The 18,309-nt window shown below is 41.0% G+C and overlaps 3 protein-coding genes across 4 annotated transcripts; all 3 read right to left on the bottom strand.

The window, feature by feature from the left end:
- Positions 1–1,850: 1,850 nt before the first annotated feature.
- Positions 1,851–3,913, bottom strand: LOC116161249 (cytochrome P450 4C1-like). The gene is made up of 10 exons (XM_031474531.1): positions 3,687–3,913; positions 3,440–3,637; positions 3,205–3,390; positions 3,093–3,159; positions 2,922–3,048; positions 2,688–2,876; positions 2,570–2,638; positions 2,353–2,518; positions 2,129–2,308; positions 1,851–2,081 (listed from the first exon to the last, which is right to left on the bottom strand). Exons 1-10 carry the CDS (start codon positions 3,883–3,885, stop codon positions 1,918–1,920), a joined length of 1,545 nt encoding a protein of 514 aa, XP_031330391.1. The 5' UTR covers positions 3,886–3,913; the 3' UTR covers positions 1,851–1,917.
- Positions 3,914–8,151: 4,238 nt separating this feature from the next.
- LOC116161250 (cytochrome P450 4C1-like) lies at positions 8,152–10,241 on the bottom strand. Its single transcript, XM_031474532.1, has 10 exons — positions 10,003–10,241; positions 9,762–9,959; positions 9,527–9,712; positions 9,415–9,481; positions 9,244–9,370; positions 9,010–9,198; positions 8,893–8,961; positions 8,682–8,847; positions 8,458–8,637; positions 8,152–8,412 (listed from the first exon to the last, which is right to left on the bottom strand). Exons 1-10 carry the CDS (start codon positions 10,199–10,201, stop codon positions 8,249–8,251), a joined length of 1,545 nt encoding a protein of 514 aa, XP_031330392.1. The 5' UTR covers positions 10,202–10,241; the 3' UTR covers positions 8,152–8,248.
- Positions 10,242–12,618: 2,377 nt separating this feature from the next.
- On the bottom strand, positions 12,619–18,309 carry LOC116161247 (cytochrome P450 4C1-like). 2 transcript variants are annotated; one of them, XR_004143381.1, is made up of 11 exons: positions 17,974–18,309; positions 17,727–17,924; positions 17,495–17,680; positions 17,382–17,448; positions 17,210–17,336; positions 16,980–17,162; positions 13,925–13,993; positions 13,712–13,877; positions 13,488–13,667; positions 13,072–13,444; positions 12,619–12,947 (listed from the first exon to the last, which is right to left on the bottom strand). XR_004143381.1 is itself a non-coding variant. In XM_031474530.1 (10 exons), exons 1-10 carry the CDS (start codon positions 18,251–18,253, stop codon positions 13,281–13,283), a joined length of 1,620 nt encoding a protein of 539 aa, XP_031330390.1. In that variant the 5' UTR covers positions 18,254–18,309; the 3' UTR covers positions 12,619–13,280. The 2 variants fall into 2 exon arrangements, 1 of the variants encoding a protein (XP_031330390.1); XM_031474530.1 differs by having other exon boundaries at positions 12,619–13,444.

The raw sequence follows: 18,309 nt of genomic DNA, 5'->3' as shown, positions 1-18,309 counted from the left end.
GTATTTTATGTAGTTTACTCTTAGTAGTTATATGAATTGCGCCATTTGTTATATCAGATATTTTCCATCTACCATTGTGCTAATATGTAATTAACAAAATGCGAGGTGTTAACTAGTATCCATGTGCTTGTGGAAGTCTACGATATCTCAGGTTTAGACCACATTTAACTCAGTTACACGGTGCACGTGGGTGTACCTATGTAGAACCTCGACTTCCGTGAAGTGGGGCATGCAATGCTAGGTGTATTTAGTTTAGGGTGACTCGTAACATTCGCGAATGCGTGTGCCTTGTTATATGTAATTCATATCTTCCTACCGTGAGAGGGAGCTCGGACGCTAGAATAGAAAGGTATTCTAGAGCTAAGGCACAAAAGGATCCGAGGGCCCTCGAACCTCCAACTTTAGGGACGAAGTGCTGCTAACCGAAGGCCGTCCTACCCATGGGCGGCGATATAAGTTTTGATCGGCTCGAAACCCCGAACGAGGGGCGAGTTATCTATCTTGGGGGCAAGATTATGCTAATAAAAAGTCTTTAGTTTAGAATCTATGTGCGATAAATGAGTCGCGATTCGCTAATTCCCACATATCTTGTCGTTAGTTGAAGTATTTTATTGCACCAAAGAGGAATCGCATCCTGTGTACTTCACCCTTTCTTAGAATGTTTGTTGTAGGTATCTCAAACTTGATAACATTGTGACTACAACGAACTTTTTTTATTATTAATTTTATTAATCAAAGACCAAGATTGTTGAATATTTGCAGTGAACTGGAATATGTGATGTACATTATCACACGCCAGAGATATATTTATGTGTGTAGGTATTTGCTTTTATGTGTCTTAGAAACGAACCACCTTGCTAATCGATTTTTGTATGTAGGAATGTAGGTAACACTTGACATGCATTATTGGTCTGGTATCAACCTCTTGCTAAGTGGGTGGAAATATCTCACCTCTTGTGGCTTACGCGATAGATATTTCGTTAATATTATTGTTATAATTTTATGTTACGCATTCAAATCATTACAAACAATAATTTGACTGCTGGTTTTTTTATTGGTAAGTTCTTTTTTCCCAGCTTATTTTAATTTTTTTATTCGGTGAACTACCATTTTGAAAGTTTATTTTTGCAATGCAATTTATTTCCAGTATTCACGATGTAAATAATAACGATCATTATTAAACGAACAATTTCTGTGCTTTATTTTACGTTCCTTCCCTACAGTACTTCAGGTCAAAATAGCGTTGCTTACAACTAACGTAAGGCGGCCCTACGTTCGATGTTTGATCACGTGCCACTTTTCAAATTTAGGTAAGCGGGATCTTGTTTAGTTTTGGAGGGAATATACATGTAAATTTACAAATTTTTTATCGGAATGTAGTTTGAGGTTAGTTAAACAAAAGTCATAGGCGGAGTAGACACATGGGGGTTTAGATTGTTTTCGTGTAAAATTCTTTATAATTTGTATCCTTCAACAACTGTAAGGTAGGTACGCCACTGGAACAGGAAACTACTGTCCGCCATTTGCAAAAGCCATCGCGGTCTCACGTAAATTGTTGATATTCTCATACCTGGTATTCTTTATTCATTGGTTCTTGTGGTGGATTTGACATCTGATAATTTGAGGTTGACGAACTGCCAACTTAGAGATGAAAAGTTACGAAAAACTATGTTACAATGGAAGCCTTTGTAATACTGTTTTTGCCTAAAACAGTTGTACAAAAATCTCATTGTAACACCGAAATAGAAAAAGGATATTTGCAATAAGGGATTGATTTCACTGAAACCTGCAACCCCAGCGTTCTCTGTTGAGAGTGTGTGCACTCGAAGGGCTCAAAATGATTCAATTGAGGCGAGTAAAAAAGTTTATACTGCAACACGAATAGTTCTAAAGTAATTGTGCGCTGATAAATTGTTGTTATTCCCTCAATTCGACCGAAACATTGTACCCGTTGACCGGTTTCAACATCAAATCAGCCTTCAGTTCGATATCCTCGATGCACTTATAGTCGGTCTTAAATTTGTATCGCCTGACGACGGTAGCGATGAGCGCCTTCATGGCCATAAATGCATATTTAGGACCTAGTGAGTGCTCTGATTAAACCGAAGGAGAGATGCGGTCGTCTTACCAACGCAGTTACGTGGACCACCAGAGAATGGCAACCAAGCGTATGGATGTCGTTTGGCTACCTCTTCGGGTAGGAAACGGTCGGGTTCGAACCTAAGCGGATGCGGCCAAATCTTTTCGCTTCTGTGCGTTTGCATTATCACCATTACCACTGAACTTCCGGCCGGTATCACGCAGTTCTCTAAAAATTTCGTGATCTCAACGAGTGGAAAAGAGTCGACTTACCTAGCTGAAGGTCCTTGGTGATTGCCCTAACCAGTATAGGTCCGACGGGAAATATGCGCATGGTCTCCCTCATCACTCTCTCCATGTAGTGGAAACGACCAAGGTCGGCTGCTTCTACTGCTCTGTCTGGCCCGAGTACGTCTAGCACCTCTTGGTAGACTTCTTCCTGCGTTCAACCGAGTGATGACTATACGCCCGGTATATGTTACCTACTCACCTGAACATCTGGGTGCATTCCAAGCATGATGAATATGAAACTGTTCATCGACGCAGTGGTGTCACTTCCCTACAAAGATCTAGCGTTGGAACTCCCTCCAGTGTTCTACTTTACCTACCGCCACCATAAATGTGTCGACCTCTTCCCGCAGTTCATCATCTGTGAAGTTGGCCCCTCCTTCGGACAACTCGATGAGCTGTTGAAGGAAGGTTTTTCGAGTCGGCGCCTCTTTGTCTACGTACCCCTCCGGTAGTTGCCTTCGTTCCCTCATCTTTCTCTGGTACGCCTCCCGTCTGTTTCTTACAACCTGAAACGTAAGTTAAGAGCGTTAGACGCAAGGTGGGATACACACGGCTCCAGTGAACGTTTTCATCTTGGTCTGGACGTCGAGAAGGTCACGTGCGCTTTGTGTAAGGTTAAATATGGAATCGAAGTGGTACCAAATGTTGAACATTCTCGTAAACATAATCTCCATTGCCCTGTGGAAGTCAGGGTTACTCTTAGAAAACGCCCAGCAACTCACTTGTTAGCCCACTTGACGTAATCTGAGTCTGTAGTCTGCGCCTCCACCTTAACTCCCATTGCCGTCTCTAGAAGAAAATCGTGGACACCAAATATTAACTTATGGTTTTTACCGCAGATAATATCCAAGGTACAACGGCTGACCAGTTGAAAGATGTCGAAGCTGCCCTTTCCAACTTGTTTCTTCAGCTGCTCCAAGAGTATTTCGGACTGTTCGGCAAATACCGGCACAAACTCGTCGAGGATGCGCTGATTGAATGTCGGCATTATCACTTTACGGTGGCGTTTCCATTTTGGCACTAGAAAATCGTGTAGATGACCTCCCTGACAACTTGAAAGCGGACCAACCTGGGGCGGTGAACAATCCGGTACCCACAATGGGTTCGGCATACTGGTACAACTCGTCCTTCTCCAGCGCGTGAGGGCTATTCATGATTATTTCCAGATCTCCAGGATCAACTAAGGCGTAGAATAGTTTCTGGCCCAACCACACTCTCACCGGCAGTTTAAAATTGCTCACCAGCGAGATGACGTTTTGCAGGATATCTAAAATTCTTTCGCACCACTCGGACCAGAGCATGTGGAATTTACGTACCACTCGTGGAGCCGACGAAGTATAGTCCATTGCCAACAAACGGCAAACAGATGGGCCCATCGAACAGGGCCGCCATTTTGTAGAGGCGCCTACGGTTCCAATGGTACTGCATGTACCACACCAAAAACGTGACAAGTGCGATGGGCACCAGCGCCTGGAGAGCGCTTTTAGGCGCAAATTCGTCGACAAGATTCATCATGTTTGAAGGTGAACAAAACACTACCACTGCGGATTATTTAAATAGGGCTATTATCGTAATCCCTTCACAATTCCAATAAGTAATTTGATGCATGCAACTGGTCATTTAATATAATTATGATGGTTCTTACGTTTGTGATCTGCACTTTGCTCAAGGTAGTCAAAGTAAAAAAAATTAGCAATGACGTTATCTGTATCGCTCAAATTACCTATAGCTACCTTTTGCCCAAATTTTATGTAACTTACCCATACACCTCATTAGGGAAATTTAAGCTACGCAAAGCCCAAGGAGAAAATGCACCCAATTTCTATTTCGCCCATTTCTTATTGCCTTTTTCATAATGCAATAATAGACCTCATCAATTCTGAAAAACCCGTCAAGAAAATCTAACGCCCTTATAGGATCTAAAGCGAGAAAAGAATCGTAAAGTGTTTAGAAGAGGCGCTGGAGAATCTTCGAGACTGTAAGGGGCTCTTAGTCTGAAAGGTCGTAAAGACTCCTCCTAGACACTGCCAAATACTTTTAAAAGATCTGCTCTGAGCTGTAAAAATCTGCAAACTTCTTTAGGGTTTTTGAGAAGCATTTAGGCCTCTGGAAACCCTTTCAAACAGCCTAAAAATCCATAAAACCTTTCAAAACCCAAATTGTTGCAAAAACCTCATAAGTGGACGAAAATTTCTTCTCTGAAGATATCTAGGAATAGAACGCCTCCCCCCACCTCCTGTTTGGATTTTTGATCCTATGCCATTAACTTGGTGACGGCCTTGGGTTTTGGGCGAAGGTTGTAGCTGCTGTGAAGTCTCAGCCCAGGCCACGACCTTGGACTTCATTAGAAGGTCACTTCTTAGTTACGCAACTTTCTGTGCCTCGAAGGGCACGACCTGGATTCTGGATTACTAATGTCTATTGTCTAATGTCTATTGTCTAATGTCTATTGTCTAATGTCTATTGTCTAATGTCTAATGTCTATTGTCTAATGTCTATTGTCTAATGTCTATTGTCTAATGTCTATTGTCTAATGTCTATTGTCTAATGTCTATTGTCTAATGTCTATTGTCTAATGTCTAATGTCTATTGTCTAATGTCTATTGTCTAATGTCTAATGTCTATTGTCTAATGTCTAATGTCTATTGTCTAATGTCTATTGTCTAATGTCTATTGTCTAATGTCTATTGTCTAATGTCTATTGTCTAATGTCTATTGTCTAATGTCTATTGTCTAATGTCTATTGTCTAATGTCTATTGTCTATTGTCTAATGTCTATTGTCTAATGTCTATTGTCTAATGTCTATTGTCTAATGTCTATTGTCTAATGTCTATTGTCTAATGTCTATTGTCTAATGTCTAATGTCTATTGTCTAATGTCTATTGTCTAATGTCTATTGTCTAATGTCTATTGTCTAATGTCTATTGTCTATTGTCTAATGTCTATTGTCTAATGTCTATTGTCTAATGTCTATTGTCTAATGTCTATTGTCTAATGTCTATTGTCTAATGTCTATTGTCTAATGTCTTTTGTCTAATGTCTATTGTCTAATGTCTATTGTCTAATGTCTATTGTCTAATGTCTATTGTCTAATGTCTATTGTCTAATGTCTATTGTCTAATGTCTATTGTCTAATGTCTATTGTCTAATGTCTATTGTCTAATGTCTATTGTCTAATGTCTATTGTCTAATGTCTATTGTCTAATGTCTATTGTCTAATGTCTATTGTCTAATGTCTATTGTCTAATGTCTATTGTCTAATGTCTATTGTCTAATGTCTATTGTCTAATGTCTATTGTCTAATGTCTATTGTCTAATGTCTATTGTCTAATGTCTATTGTCTAATGTCTATTGTCTAATGTCTATTGTCTAATGTCTATTGTCTAATGTCTATTGTCTAATGTCTATTGTCTAATGTCTATTGTCTAATGTCTATTGTCTAATGTCTATTGTCTAATGTCTATTGTCTAATGTCTATTGTCTAATGTCTATTGTCTATTGTCTAATGTCTATTGTCTAATGTCTATTGTCTAATGTCTATTGTCTAATGTCTATTGTCTAATGTCTATTGTCTAATGTCTATTGTCTAATGTCTATTGTCTAATGTCTATTGTCTATTGTCTATGTCTATTGTCTAATGTCTATTGTCTAATGTCTATTGTCTAATGTCTATTGTCTAATGTCTATTGTCTAATGTCTATTGTCTAATGTCTATTGTCTAATGTCTATTGTCTAATGTCTATTGTCTAATGTCTATTGTCTAATGTCTATTGTCTAATGTCTATTGTCTAATGTCTATTGTCTAATGTCTATTGTCTAATGTCTATTGTCTAATGTCTAATGTCTATTGTCTAATGTCTATTGTCTAATGTCTATTGTCTAATGTCTATTGTCTAATGTCTATTGTCTAATGTGTCTAATGTCTATTGTCTAATGTCTATTGTCTAATGTCTATTGTCTAATGTCTATTGTCTAATGTCTATTGTCTAATGTCTATTGTCTAATGTCTATTGTCTAATGTCTATTGTCTATTGTCTAATGTCTATTGTCTAATGTCTATTGTCTAATGTCTATTGTCTAATGTCTATTGTCTAATGTCTATTGTCTAATGTCTATTGTCTAATGTGTCTAATGTCTATTGTCTAATGTCTATTGTCTAATGTCTATTGTCTAATGTCTATTGTCTAATGTCTATTGTCTAATGTCTATTGTCTAATGTCTATTGTCTAATGTCTATTGTCTAATGTCTATTGTCTAATGTCTATTGTCTAATGTCTATTGTCTAATGTCTATTGTCTAATGTCTATTGTCTAATGTCTATTGTCTAATGTCTATTGTCTAATGTCTATGTCTATTGTCTAATGTCTATTGTCTATTGTCTAATGTCTATTGTCTAATGTCTATTGTCTAATGTCTATTGTCTAATGTCTATTGTCTAATGTCTATTGTCCAATGTCTAATTATCTAAAATTTGAAGAAGCGTTTTAAAAAAGCAAGAACGGGGAAACCAATATCTAAATGTGTGGTGGAGAAAAAACGAGTGTACTAAAGAAAGAAACATATATAGAACAATTATGGGGAAAGAAAGAAAAGGAGATATTGATTAGAAGCAGTTAAGGGAACAGGAAATGAATTACAAAAAAAACGTAAAGGAAAAGATGGAGGAACAGGAAGTATATGGAAAACAAATCTGAGAAATAAAAGCAGAGAACTTTTGACACATGACAAACAGAGAAAAGTGGAAAACAGAACAGGTGGGAGGAAATACAATTAGTGAATTGGAAGCAGCACTTTATTAACGTATTACAAGGGAATTAGGAGAAAGAAGAAGTGATAGTGGACATTAGAAGGAGACTGGATATCAATAGATTGAGGAGCAAGAAAGGAAAATGAGACACAGACGGTGTGGAAGGGAGGGTGACTATCTGAAAAATGGAAGGTGGGAGTAATAGCGCTGGTTTACAAAAGATAGGTGATAAGGGCTGTATGGAAACTGATAGGAAAATCACAATACTGACGACTGAATGTATGCAATCGAATTGAATGACAGAAAGAGAAATAGAAAGAAAGAGGATGTTGTACTGTTGTAGGGATTCAAAAATGGGAGAGGAACGATGGCGGTAAGGATGATTTCATTTTCATGAACTTAAAGATAGCGTTTGACGGAATGGAAAGGGAAAAGTGTGGAAAATGATGGATCAAGGAATTATATGGAGAGAGATGCCAACATGGTGGGATCGTAGTGGATATAAGGAAGATATTGTCCGTGCCATACGCGGACGACACAGTAGTAACGGCAACAGAGGTAGAACAGATGAAGGAAATAATGGGAAGGATGGCGAGATATGTACTGGGAAAGAAAGGGAAATGTAGGAAAATTGAAGATTAGGTATGTGATAAGATTTTCGTAATGGGGAAAGAAGGAAAAGAGGGAGGAAAAAATAGAGGAAGTCCGAGAAGTTAAATACTTAGGGTACCAAATGCATGTGGTTACCAAAATATCTGAGGGAAAGAAGATAGAGAGGTTTAGATGTGGAAACGAGGAAAGAGGGAAGGTGAAGGAGAAGAAAGGAAATGAATAATCTGTCGAGAGAAAGGAGAAGAGATCGAGCATATGCTTGGAGAATGTAAAGAAGAATAACAGGAGTGAAATACAGGAAGAGGACGATTTTGGATAATTGAAGATTGAAGATGTAGCGACCCACAATTATTGGCCCTGTATCCTTAGCGAAAGCTTACAAACAGGTCCTTGCTGCTGCGATCTGTTACCAACTGAAAAGTGGTGTCTGTTTCTGTTTTTAATATTTAAGAGGGCACTTCGCCACATGATACAATAAGTGTGCAATTTGAAACGCTAAGGAGCAATAAAAATCGCCATCATTCTCTCAACTCGGCCGAAACATTGTATCCATCGACCGGTTTCAGCATTAAATCAGCCTTCAGCTTGATGTCCTCAATGGACTTATAGTCCGTGGTGAACTTGTATCTCCTGACTACTGTCGCGATGAGCGCTTTCATTGCCATAAAAGCGTATTTCGGACCTGCGCTTGTGCTTTTTTAAAAATGAAGTGAGGGTAAGATCTTACCAACGCAATTTCGAGGACCAGCAGAAAATGGCAACCAAGCGTATGGATGGCGTTTGGCAATTTCTTCGGGTAAAAATCGGTCGGGTTCGAACTTGAGGGGTTGCGGCCAAATCTTCTCGCTTCTGTGCGTTTGCATGATCACCGTTACCACCGAACTTCCGGCCGGAATCACGCAGTTCTCTAAAAATTCCGTGTGCTCAGTGAGTGGAAAAGAGTCAGGTCACCTAGCTGAATGTCTTTAGTGATTGCCCTAACGAGTAAAGGTCCGACGGGAAATATGCGCATGGTCTCTTTCATCACTCTCTCCATGTATTGGAAGCGACCAAGATCGGCGGCTTCTACTGCTCTGTCTGGGCCGAGTACGTCTAACACCTCTTGGTAGACTTCTTCCTGCATTCAACCGAGTGAAGAGTATGAGATGGGTTTGTTACTCACCTGCACATCTGGGTACATTCCTAGCATTACGAATATGAAGCTGTTCATTGACGCCGTGGTGTCGCTTCCCTACAAAACCAAGCGTCGAAACGCCCTCAAGTGTTCTACTTTACCTACCGCCACCATAAATGTGTCGACCTCCTCTCGCAATTCATCATCTGTGAAGTTGGCCCCTCCTTCGGACAACTCGATGAGCTGTTGAAGGAAGGTTTTTCGAGTCGGCGCCTCTTTGTCTACGTACCCTTCCGGTAGTTGCCTTCGTTCCCTCATTTTTGTCTGGTACGCCTCCCGTTTGTTTCTTACAACCTGAAACGTAAGTTAAGAGCGTTAGACGCAAGGTAGGATACACACGGCTCCAGTGAACGTTTTCATCTTGGTTTGGATGTCGAGAAGGTCACGTGCGCTTTGTGTAAGGTTAAATATGGAATCGAAGTGGTACCAGATGTTGAACATTCTCGTAAACGTAATCTCCATTGCCCTGTTGAAGTCAGGGTTAGTCTTAGAAAACGTCCAGGAACTCACTTGTTAGCCCACTTGACGTAGTCTGAGTCTGTAGTCTGCGCCTCCACCTTAACTCCCATTGCCGTCTCTGGAACAAAATCGTGGACACCAAATATTAGCTTATGGTTTTTACCGCAGATAATATCCAAGGTACAACGGCTGACGAGTTGAAAGATGTCGAAGCTGCCCTTTCCAACTTGTTTCTTCAGCTGCTCCAAGAGTATTTCGGACTGTTCGGCAAATACCGGCACAAACTCGTCGAGGATGCGCTGATTGAATGTCGGCATTATCACTTTACGGTGGCGTTTCCATTTTGGCACTAGAAAATCGTGTAGATGACCTCCCTGACAACTTGAAAGCGGACCAACCTGGGGCGGTGAACAGACCGGTACCCACAAAGGGTTCAGCGAACAGATACAGTTCGTCCTTTTCCAACGCATGCGGGTTGTTCATGATTATTTCAAGATCCTCCGGATCAAATAGTGCGTAAAACAGTTTCTGACCCAACCACACTCGCACCGGTGGTTTAAACGTTTGGAACAGCACCATGACGTTGTTTAAAATGTCTAAAATTTAGTCGTTTTCAGTGAGGTATACGGTTTCACTTACCAGAAGTAGAGCCGACAAAGGATAGTCCGCTGCCAATGAACGGAAGAGAAATGGGACCGTCGAAACGGGACGCCATTTTGTAGAGACGCCTCCGGTTCCAATGGTACTGCGTGTACCACACCAAAAACGTGACAAGGGCGACGATCACCAGCGTCTGAAGCGCGCTTTTAGGCGCGAAGTAGTCGATAGCCTCTAGCATGATTGGTGGCTAGATTTCGAAGCCCACCAGCTTCCGCCGTAGCTTGTTTAAATAGAGCCATTAAAGTAATCGATTAACTGGATGCGCCTTCGTCTGTAAAAAATTATAATTATTGCTATTCGCAGGTTGCTATGCTAAGGATCAATGTTGCGGGGACTTTAACCAAGGCGACCAAGCCGACAAAATTTTGACCTCAATCGGCTGAACTGCAATTTTACCTTGGTGAAGCGTTTAGCCAACTTATTGACACTGTTCGACCAAGATTGTTGGTAGCATTTCGATCAATTAATTAATTTTTAGTAACCACTTGACATTCCTATATCATGTGCTCTCTTTCTCTTTTTCCCCACGAGTTCTAATAATACCCCTTCCCTTTCTCCTCATTTCCGCATCTAAACCTCGCTATTATCTTAATATTTTTCTTCCCTCCCCCTTAAGTATTTCGGCCACAACGCCCTTATCAGCTTCATGTACACACTGTTTTCTCGTGAGCTTTCTATTTGCACCCCTCTGTTGCTGTACTTGTGCACCAACGTTCCTTTTTATCAGTTCAATTTCCATCTTTTCCCCTATTCCTCTCTTCCTTTCGACCCATCCGTGTTCATTTCTTCCATATCGTATTTTTCTTTGTTCTCCCCAAATTCCATTTGTGTTCATCCTTCTTTCACTAATTCACCTCCTTTCTTTGAACCTTACCGCCCTGCTTCCTGGCGATCTCCTTATTTACCCTCTCCCTTCTTCCCAAATCTCATCATGTCCATTTTCCTACATTTAGTTCCCATCTTTCTCTTTCCCAGTACCTCTCCATTATGCCCATCATTTTCTTCATCTATTCTACATTTGTTTCCACTATCCTTTTCCGTCTTTCCATTGCTATCAATCCACTTTGGCTCACCTCATTTGTAAATCCCTTTCTGTCATTCTTCCTTTTTATATTCTTGTTTAATAGTTTCCTCGTCTTTTCCTTAACACTATCTTTAATTGCTGCTCATCTCGTTTTTTTCCGCCTCCTCTCTTGTTACCTCTTCTTCCTTCTGTTTTTCCTGTAGTACCCAAATAATGTGCTGCTATTCCACGATTTGTATTTCTCTCCCACCTTTATATTTGTTTAACATTTCTCAAAAATCATCCCTGTAGGTATATTATGTCTCCCTTCCCCTTCATTTAACTCTTACCACGTTATTGCCTTTGTTATACTACTATTCTCCTATTTCTTCTTTTTGTTCCTCTAGTCTTATTTCCCTATTTCCCTTCATCTTTGTGTCTTTCCATTTCTTGATCTTGTCCTCCCTCACTCATTTCCACCGGTTGGTCAGACTCCCTACCCTCAATTCTTTTATTCCGTCCAGTATTTTTCATTTACTATTGTGTAATCAATTACCTCCTCTCTCCATGTTTCCGATTCGAATTCTTCATCCTTTCTTTTCTGATAATTCCCTGTTTAATTGTTTCACTCTTTATCTCTTGATTTTCTATCTGGCGTGCCTCTTCCCAGAAGCTCTAGCTAGAATCGACGCCTATACTATGTCCGTAGGGAGAACGACGAGCTCACTAATGTCCACATTATGGAGGCATTTACACGAATTCTAGCCGTCCATCTGAGGAGTTCAAGATCTCAGGAAGAAGACTGTGGGAAGATACGAATATTTTATTCAGTAGATTTCTATACGTAAGTTGGACGTGTTAATTATGGTTCATTTTTCTTGTTAATTCCAGCCTTGACAAGTGGAGCGAATGACGCATCGAAACCATGGTGAAGAAATGATGACAGTGGCCAAGGTTCAAAGTAAAAAACGCATTTATTACAATTATTATTACAATCTTCTATTAAAAATACCTTAGAACAAGGTTACAAATTCAACCGGTTTGACTGCTTATAATTGCGAAGTCAGTTAGCTATATTTACAAGTACCTACCTACTTCCATAGAATAGTGGAAAGCCATAAGGGGTCACCTACGCCACTGAATTTACACCGTGGTGTAGTGTTAATGGTTAAATAGTTCTCAGAGGTCACCTACTCCACTGAATTTACACCGTGGTATAGTGTTAAGGGTTAAAAAGATTTCAGGGGTTACCTACGCCACTGAAATTACACCATGGTGTAGTGTTAAGGGTTAAATACATTTCAGGAGTCACCTACGCCACTGAATTTACACCATGGGGTGGTGTTAAGGGTTAAATAGAGGTCAGGGGTCACCTACTCCACTAAATTTACACCGTGGTGTAGTGTTAAGGGTCAAATAGATCTCAGGGGTCACCTACGCCACTGAATTTACACCGTGGTATAGTGTTAAGGGTTAAATAGATTTCAGGGGTCACCTACGCCACTGAATTTACACCGTGGTGTAGTGTTAAGGGTTAAATAGAGGTCAGGGGTCACCTACTCCACTGCATTTACACCGTGGTATAGTGTTAATGGTTAAAAAGATTTCAAGGGTCATTTACGCCACTGAATTTACACCGTGGTGTAGTGTTAATGGTTAAATAGATCTCAGAGGTCACCTACGCCACTGAATTTACACCGTGGTGTAGTGTTAAGGTTAAATAGATTTCAGGGGTCACCCATGCCACTGAATTTACACCGTGGTATAGTGTTAAGGGTTAAATAGATTTCAGGGGTCATCCACGCCACTGAATGTACACCGTGGTGTAGTGTTAATGGTTAAATAGATCTCAGAGGTCACCTACGCCACTGAATTTACACCGTGGTATAGTGTTAAGGGTTAAATAGATTTCAGGGGTCACCTACGCCACTGAATTTACACCGTGGTTTGGAGTTAAGGGTTAAATATAGATCTCAGGGTTCACCTACGCCACTGAATTTACACCGTGGTATAGTGTTAAGGGTTAAATAGATTTCAGGGGTCACCTGCGCCACTGAATTTACACCGTGGTGTAGTGTTGAGGGTTAAATAGGTTTCAGGGGTCACCTACGCCGCTGAATTTACACCGTGGTGTAGTGTAAATTCAGTGGCGTCTGTGGCCCCTGAAACTTATTTATTCCTCACGCCATTCCACTATTCTATGGAAGCTGATCATCCTCCACCTGCATATGGAATGACCCCCTTCAGTCTAGGGTCATTCTCTCAACTTTACCGAGACATTGTACCCGTTGACAGGTTTCAGCACTAAATCGGCCTTCAACTTGATGTCCTCAATGCAATTGTAGTCCGTTGAAAATTTGTATTTCCTCACAACGGTCGCGATGAGCGACTTCATCGCCGTAAAGGCGTACCTGGGACCTAAAACCTCAATTGGCGGAGAAAAGAGAGCCTGCTTTCGTACCGACGCAATTCCGTGGTCCTCCGGAGAAGGGCAGCCAGGCGTACGGGTGACGTTTCGCGACTTCTTCGGGTAGAAATCGATCGGGGTCGAACCTGAAGGGCTGCGGCCAGTATTTCTCGTTTCGGTGCGTCTTGATGACCACCATCGCCACCGAGCTTCCGCCGGGAATCACGCAGTTCTCTGAAAGCTCCGTGCGCTCAACGTGCGGGAAAGTGTCTAGTTACCGAGCTGAATATCTTTGGTCACTGCCCTAACCAGTACAGGTCCGACTGGAAATACGCGCATAGTCTCTTTCATCACTCTCTCCATGTAGTGGAAACGACCGAGATCGTCGACCTCAACGGCTCTGTCCGGGCCCAGTACGTCCACCACCTCCTGGTAGACTCTCTCCTGCGTTTGAACACGAGTGACGACCATGTGCTGGATATGTTACTCACCTGGACATCTGGGTACATTCCAAGCATGATGAATATGAAACTGTTCATTGAGGCCGTCGTTTCGCTTCCCTACAAAGCGTGGATTAACACTACCAGTACCAATTTACCACATTTAAGATTTAATTTATACAGGGTGTTCATTTGAAAATTTCCCACCATGGATTTATTGAAAACCATTGATTAAAGAAAAAAAAATCCGAGACACGTCAAAGAATTTGTCAAGGGGGGCAACTTTTAACCAAAAAACTACTTCACCCCCTTTCACCCTCTGCTCCCAGGGCCATTCCCTTAAAAATTTTAAATGACAAGTGGTGTCGAGCAATAATAGCTTGTTTGAAAGGTCTTTCGAAGTCCTTTATTTTGACGTTTGATTTTTTTAAACCGGTAGATTCGTTTTCGAGAAAATTAGATTTCATAAACCAAAATTAGATAAATCTTGCGATGTCTGTCCGTCTGTCCGCCCGTCCGCCCGTTGCCACGATATCTCGTAAACGAATTTACGATTACGATGAAATTTCGCAGATTGTATTCTTTATCAAATTTGTAGATCGAAGTTCGTGAATTGGCAAAAGTTGGCCAAAAAAATAAAGAAGGCCCTTTTGACATCTCCGTTAGTTATGAACTGAATTGCGTGAAATTCAATACGCCCATAGCTTTAGCCATATCAAACGCAATTCCAAAAGTTGAGCCTACTAGTCAGCATTCACAGCGCCCTCTTCGCATCTCACCCATTTATAAACCGAATTGCAAACTTTCTTATTTATGAAGGTATTTAAATGAAATTTGATACATAGTCACTTGGAATAAAATAAAATTTAACGCCAGTTTAAAAATTTGGTTTTGCGCATGCGCAGTGCCAACTTTCTTATTTATGGAAGCAATTAAATGATATTTCATACATAATACTGTAAATAAAAGCAAAACTTCCACCAGGTTCAAAATTTGGTTTTGCACCTGCTATAGCCATACCCCGGAGCTCGTTTTCTATATTTGTTTACACGTTTATTTAATTTATTTAATCGACCTATCTTCATTGGTTCAGATAGAAAACAAAAACAAACGAAAATATCACTTATTTGTTGTTATGGGAAAGAAAGAATTTAATTTGCTGTCAGTTGCCTTTGTGACAATCTTGGGATAGTGAAAATTAATTTATTGATTCAGATTTTACTCCTAAAATGGTTAACACACTAGCCGAAAGAGTAGAAATTATTCTAATTTTCTCGAAAACGAATCGGCCGATCTTAAAAAACGAACACCCTTTATATCGTCCTTATTTTTGGCACCATAGGTGTGTGTATGGTTTTATGACTTTTTCTTATTTGGAAACTAGATTAATTAAATGAAAAAGTTTCATTGTAAATTAGAGAAAATTTTTAACCTATGGATGCTATGGATTAGGGTCAATACACCTTCCCCCCCCCCCCCCCCTTCATATGTTTTTCGTTGAGTTTTGTACTGTATTGGATAACATTTACTGGAACTTACTTTTGTCTCATTGCTGACGCATCGGCTCCCGTTTTGCCGTTCCATGCATAAAGTTCTTTTATACTTACGATTTTTCATATACAGGGTGTTCGAGATAATCACAATGTCTCTTTTATTTGGCGAGATTCGACAAAATTGGTAAATATAATGTGTGGGTCATCACGATCTATCTGATCGCATATTGAAACTTTCGGCGTGACTTCCGGTTGGACCAAAAATCAATGCAACTTTTGTTTTTTAAATATAATGCATATGTTTTTAATGTCTTTGAAATGATCAATCAATCTGTAGTACACCATCAAATTCGCATATCGTTGATATACCAAAAAAATGACGAAATTCCTGATATTTGGAAAACTTATGAAATCTAGCATGCTGTGTGCTGTCAGGATGCTTGGTGTCTGTTGTGATACACAGAAAAGAACTTGTTCAGGGTTCCGTTTTGAAGTTTTACTTTTGCGCGATACGATCTCCCCATGTAACCCAACAGACACCGCACATCTTGACAGCACACGGCATACTAGGTTTCATAAGTTTTCTAAATATTGAATCACGAATTTCTCCATTGTTTGTATATCAACCATATTTCACGTTCTCGGATAGCAAATTGGGGTCCGTTAACTTGGCCTCCCCCCCTCCCCACTGAGAGATTTGATAGTTGTATTATTTTAAAATGAATGCGCTCGTTATGCGCTCATATGCGCCACCGATTATCGTTTTTTAGAAATCCGAAAAAAACATGGGGGGGGGGCAAGTGAACGTAGCCTCCCCCCCACCAGTACATATTTTGTCGCTTGTAACTAGGTCACTTGATACATTTGGTTATGCGCTCAATTACGCCACTTGAATTAAAGCTAGCGCCATTACGGTTAAGCCGTGACAAATTTTCAAAAAATGGGGGGGGGCCAAGTAAACGTTTTTAAAAGTCACTTTTTTTAACATCTTTTCATACGAAATTGTACTCTCAGGTATGCGCTATCGAGTGGCACAAAAACGTTTAGTTGGACCCCCCACTTTTTGAAAATTTGTGCACAATTGAGCGCATAACCAATTGTATCAGGTGACCTAGTTACAAGCGACAAAATACGTACTGGTGGGAGGGGGGCTACGTTCACTTGCCCCCCCCCCCCTAAATGTTTTTTCGGATTTCTAAAAAACGCATATGACGCATATGAGCGCATAACGAGCGCATTCATTTTAAAATAATACAACTATCAAATCTCTCAGTGGGGGGGGGCCAAGTTAACGGACCCAGCAAATTGATTGTTCTTTTCAAAAATCTTTAAAAAACATAGGCATTGCATTTGAATAACAAAAGTTCCCCCGAATTCCGGCCAAATGGGAAGTGGTGCCGGAAGTGTCAATATGAGATCGGGTAGATCGTAATGCCACATGAAAAATTATATTTTATTTGTCAAATTTTTCGTATCTCGCCAATTAAAAGAAATATTGGGTGATCCTCATCTCGAACACACTGTATATGATAAAATACGTATAGGGTCAATTGACCCCTGGTCGGGCGCCGTAAGGGGGTAACAAAGCTCGGGTCTTCTAGCGTTCAACTCACCGCCACCATGAACGTGTCGACCTCCTCCCGCAGTTCCTCATCGGTAAAGTGGGCCCCATGCTCGGACAACTCGATGAGCTGCTGAAGGAAGGTGTTGCGAGTCGGTGGCTCGACGTACCCTTCCGGAAGATTCCTTTGCTCTCTCCTTTTTCTTTGGTATGCCTCCCGCTTCTCTTTGACGACCTTTAGCGCGAGTTTAAGTGCACGTACTTCGACGCTAGGGTACGTACCGTTCCGGTAAACGCCTTCATCTTGGTGTTAACATCTTGAAACTCTCGCGCGCTTTGGCTCAGATTAAAAATAAATTCGTTATGGTACCAGACGTTAAACATCCTCGTGAATATAACCTCCATAGCCCTGGGGAGACAATCTGTTACGTTAGGACGACGTATGTCCGCTCACTTGTTAGCCCACTGCACGTAGTCGGAGTACTTGGTTTGTGCCTCCACCGTAACGCCCATAGCGGTCTCTACAAGAAGCTTTATGACTCGAAACATCAGCAGGTGATCATTTACCGCAGATAATATCCAAGGTGCATCGACTGACATAGTGAAATATATTGAAGCTACCCTTTCCGACCTCATTCTTCAGCTGGTCCACGAGAATTGTAGACCTCTCGACGAATACCGGCACAAACTCGTCGAGAATTCGCTGGTTGAATGTCGGCATTATAATCTTGCGGTGCCGTTTCCATTTGGATACTGAAAAAAATGTTTAAGTCGCCTTGCCAACCGGGATTTGACCAACCTGGGGCGGTGAACAGTCCGGTACCGACCACCGGTTCAGCGTACTGGTACAACTCGTCCTTTTCCAACGCGTGAGGGCTGTTCATGATTATTTCGAGATGTTCCGGATCCACGACACCGTAGAATAGCTTCTGACCCAACCACACCCTTACCGGTAGTTTAAAATCACTAACGACCGACATAACGTTGTGCAGGATGTCTAAAATTCATTCCCACCAAATGGAGTGAGACAAGCGAAACGTGCGTACCTCGCGTAGAGCCCACAAAGTATAGGCCATTACCAATGAAGGGCAAACACATTGGACCATCGAACTTGGAAGCCATTCTATACAGGCGCCTCCGGTTCCAATGGTACTGTGCGTACCACACCAAAAAAGTGCAGACCACAACAGACATCAGCATCTGAAACGCACTTTGAGGCGCAAATTGATCGACAGCCTCCAGGATCATGTTGGTTCGACAGACGCAACGAGTAAAGACTAGCAAGGTAGGTACCACAGCGGTTAATTTAAAAATGCATATTCGCATAATTGCTTAATTACACGTTCCTTTTAGGAGAAACGCTAATGAATCACGCCTTCCGA

Source organism: Photinus pyralis, unplaced genomic scaffold (genome assembly GCF_008802855.1).
Source record: "Photinus pyralis isolate 1611_PpyrPB1 unplaced genomic scaffold, Ppyr1.3 Ppyr1.4_LG10, whole genome shotgun sequence".
Classification (NCBI taxonomy): Eukaryota; Metazoa; Arthropoda; class Insecta; order Coleoptera; family Lampyridae; genus Photinus; species Photinus pyralis.
This window is presented reverse-complemented; position numbering and strand designations above follow the sequence as displayed.

Bases quoted from the DNA above. Each gene is read 5' to 3' on its own strand.
- LOC116161247 (XM_031474530.1), bottom strand. From the start codon at position 18,253: ATGCGAATATGCATTTTTAAATTAACCGCTGTGGTACCTACCTTGCTA. The intron at 17,163-17,209 runs GTACGTACCCTA...CTCGCGCTAAAG, and splicing joins TGAAGGCGTTTACCGGAACG to GTCGTCAAAGAGAAGCGGGA. The intron at 13,878-13,924 runs GTGAGTAACATA...GTTCAAACGCAG, and splicing joins GAATGTACCCAGATGTCCAG to GAGAGAGTCTACCAGGAGGT.
- LOC116161250 (XM_031474532.1), bottom strand. From the start codon at position 10,201: ATGCTAGAGGCTATCGACTACTTCGCGCCTAAAAGCGCGCTTCAGACG. The intron at 9,199-9,243 runs GTGTGTATCCTA...CTTACGTTTCAG, and splicing joins TGAAAACGTTCACTGGAGCC to GTTGTAAGAAACAAACGGGA. The intron at 8,638-8,681 runs GTGACCTGACTC...CGGAATTTTTAG, and splicing joins CACTAAAGACATTCAGCTAG to AGAACTGCGTGATTCCGGCC.
- LOC116161249 (XM_031474531.1), bottom strand. From the start codon at position 3,885: ATGATGAATCTTGTCGACGAATTTGCGCCTAAAAGCGCTCTCCAGGCG. The intron at 3,391-3,439 runs GTTGGTCCGCTT...ACGATTTTCTAG, and splicing joins CGGATTGTTCACCGCCCCAG to TGCCAAAATGGAAACGCCAC. The intron at 2,639-2,687 runs GTAGGTAAAGTA...AGATCTTTGTAG, and splicing joins TCGACACATTTATGGTGGCG to GGAAGTGACACCACTGCGTC.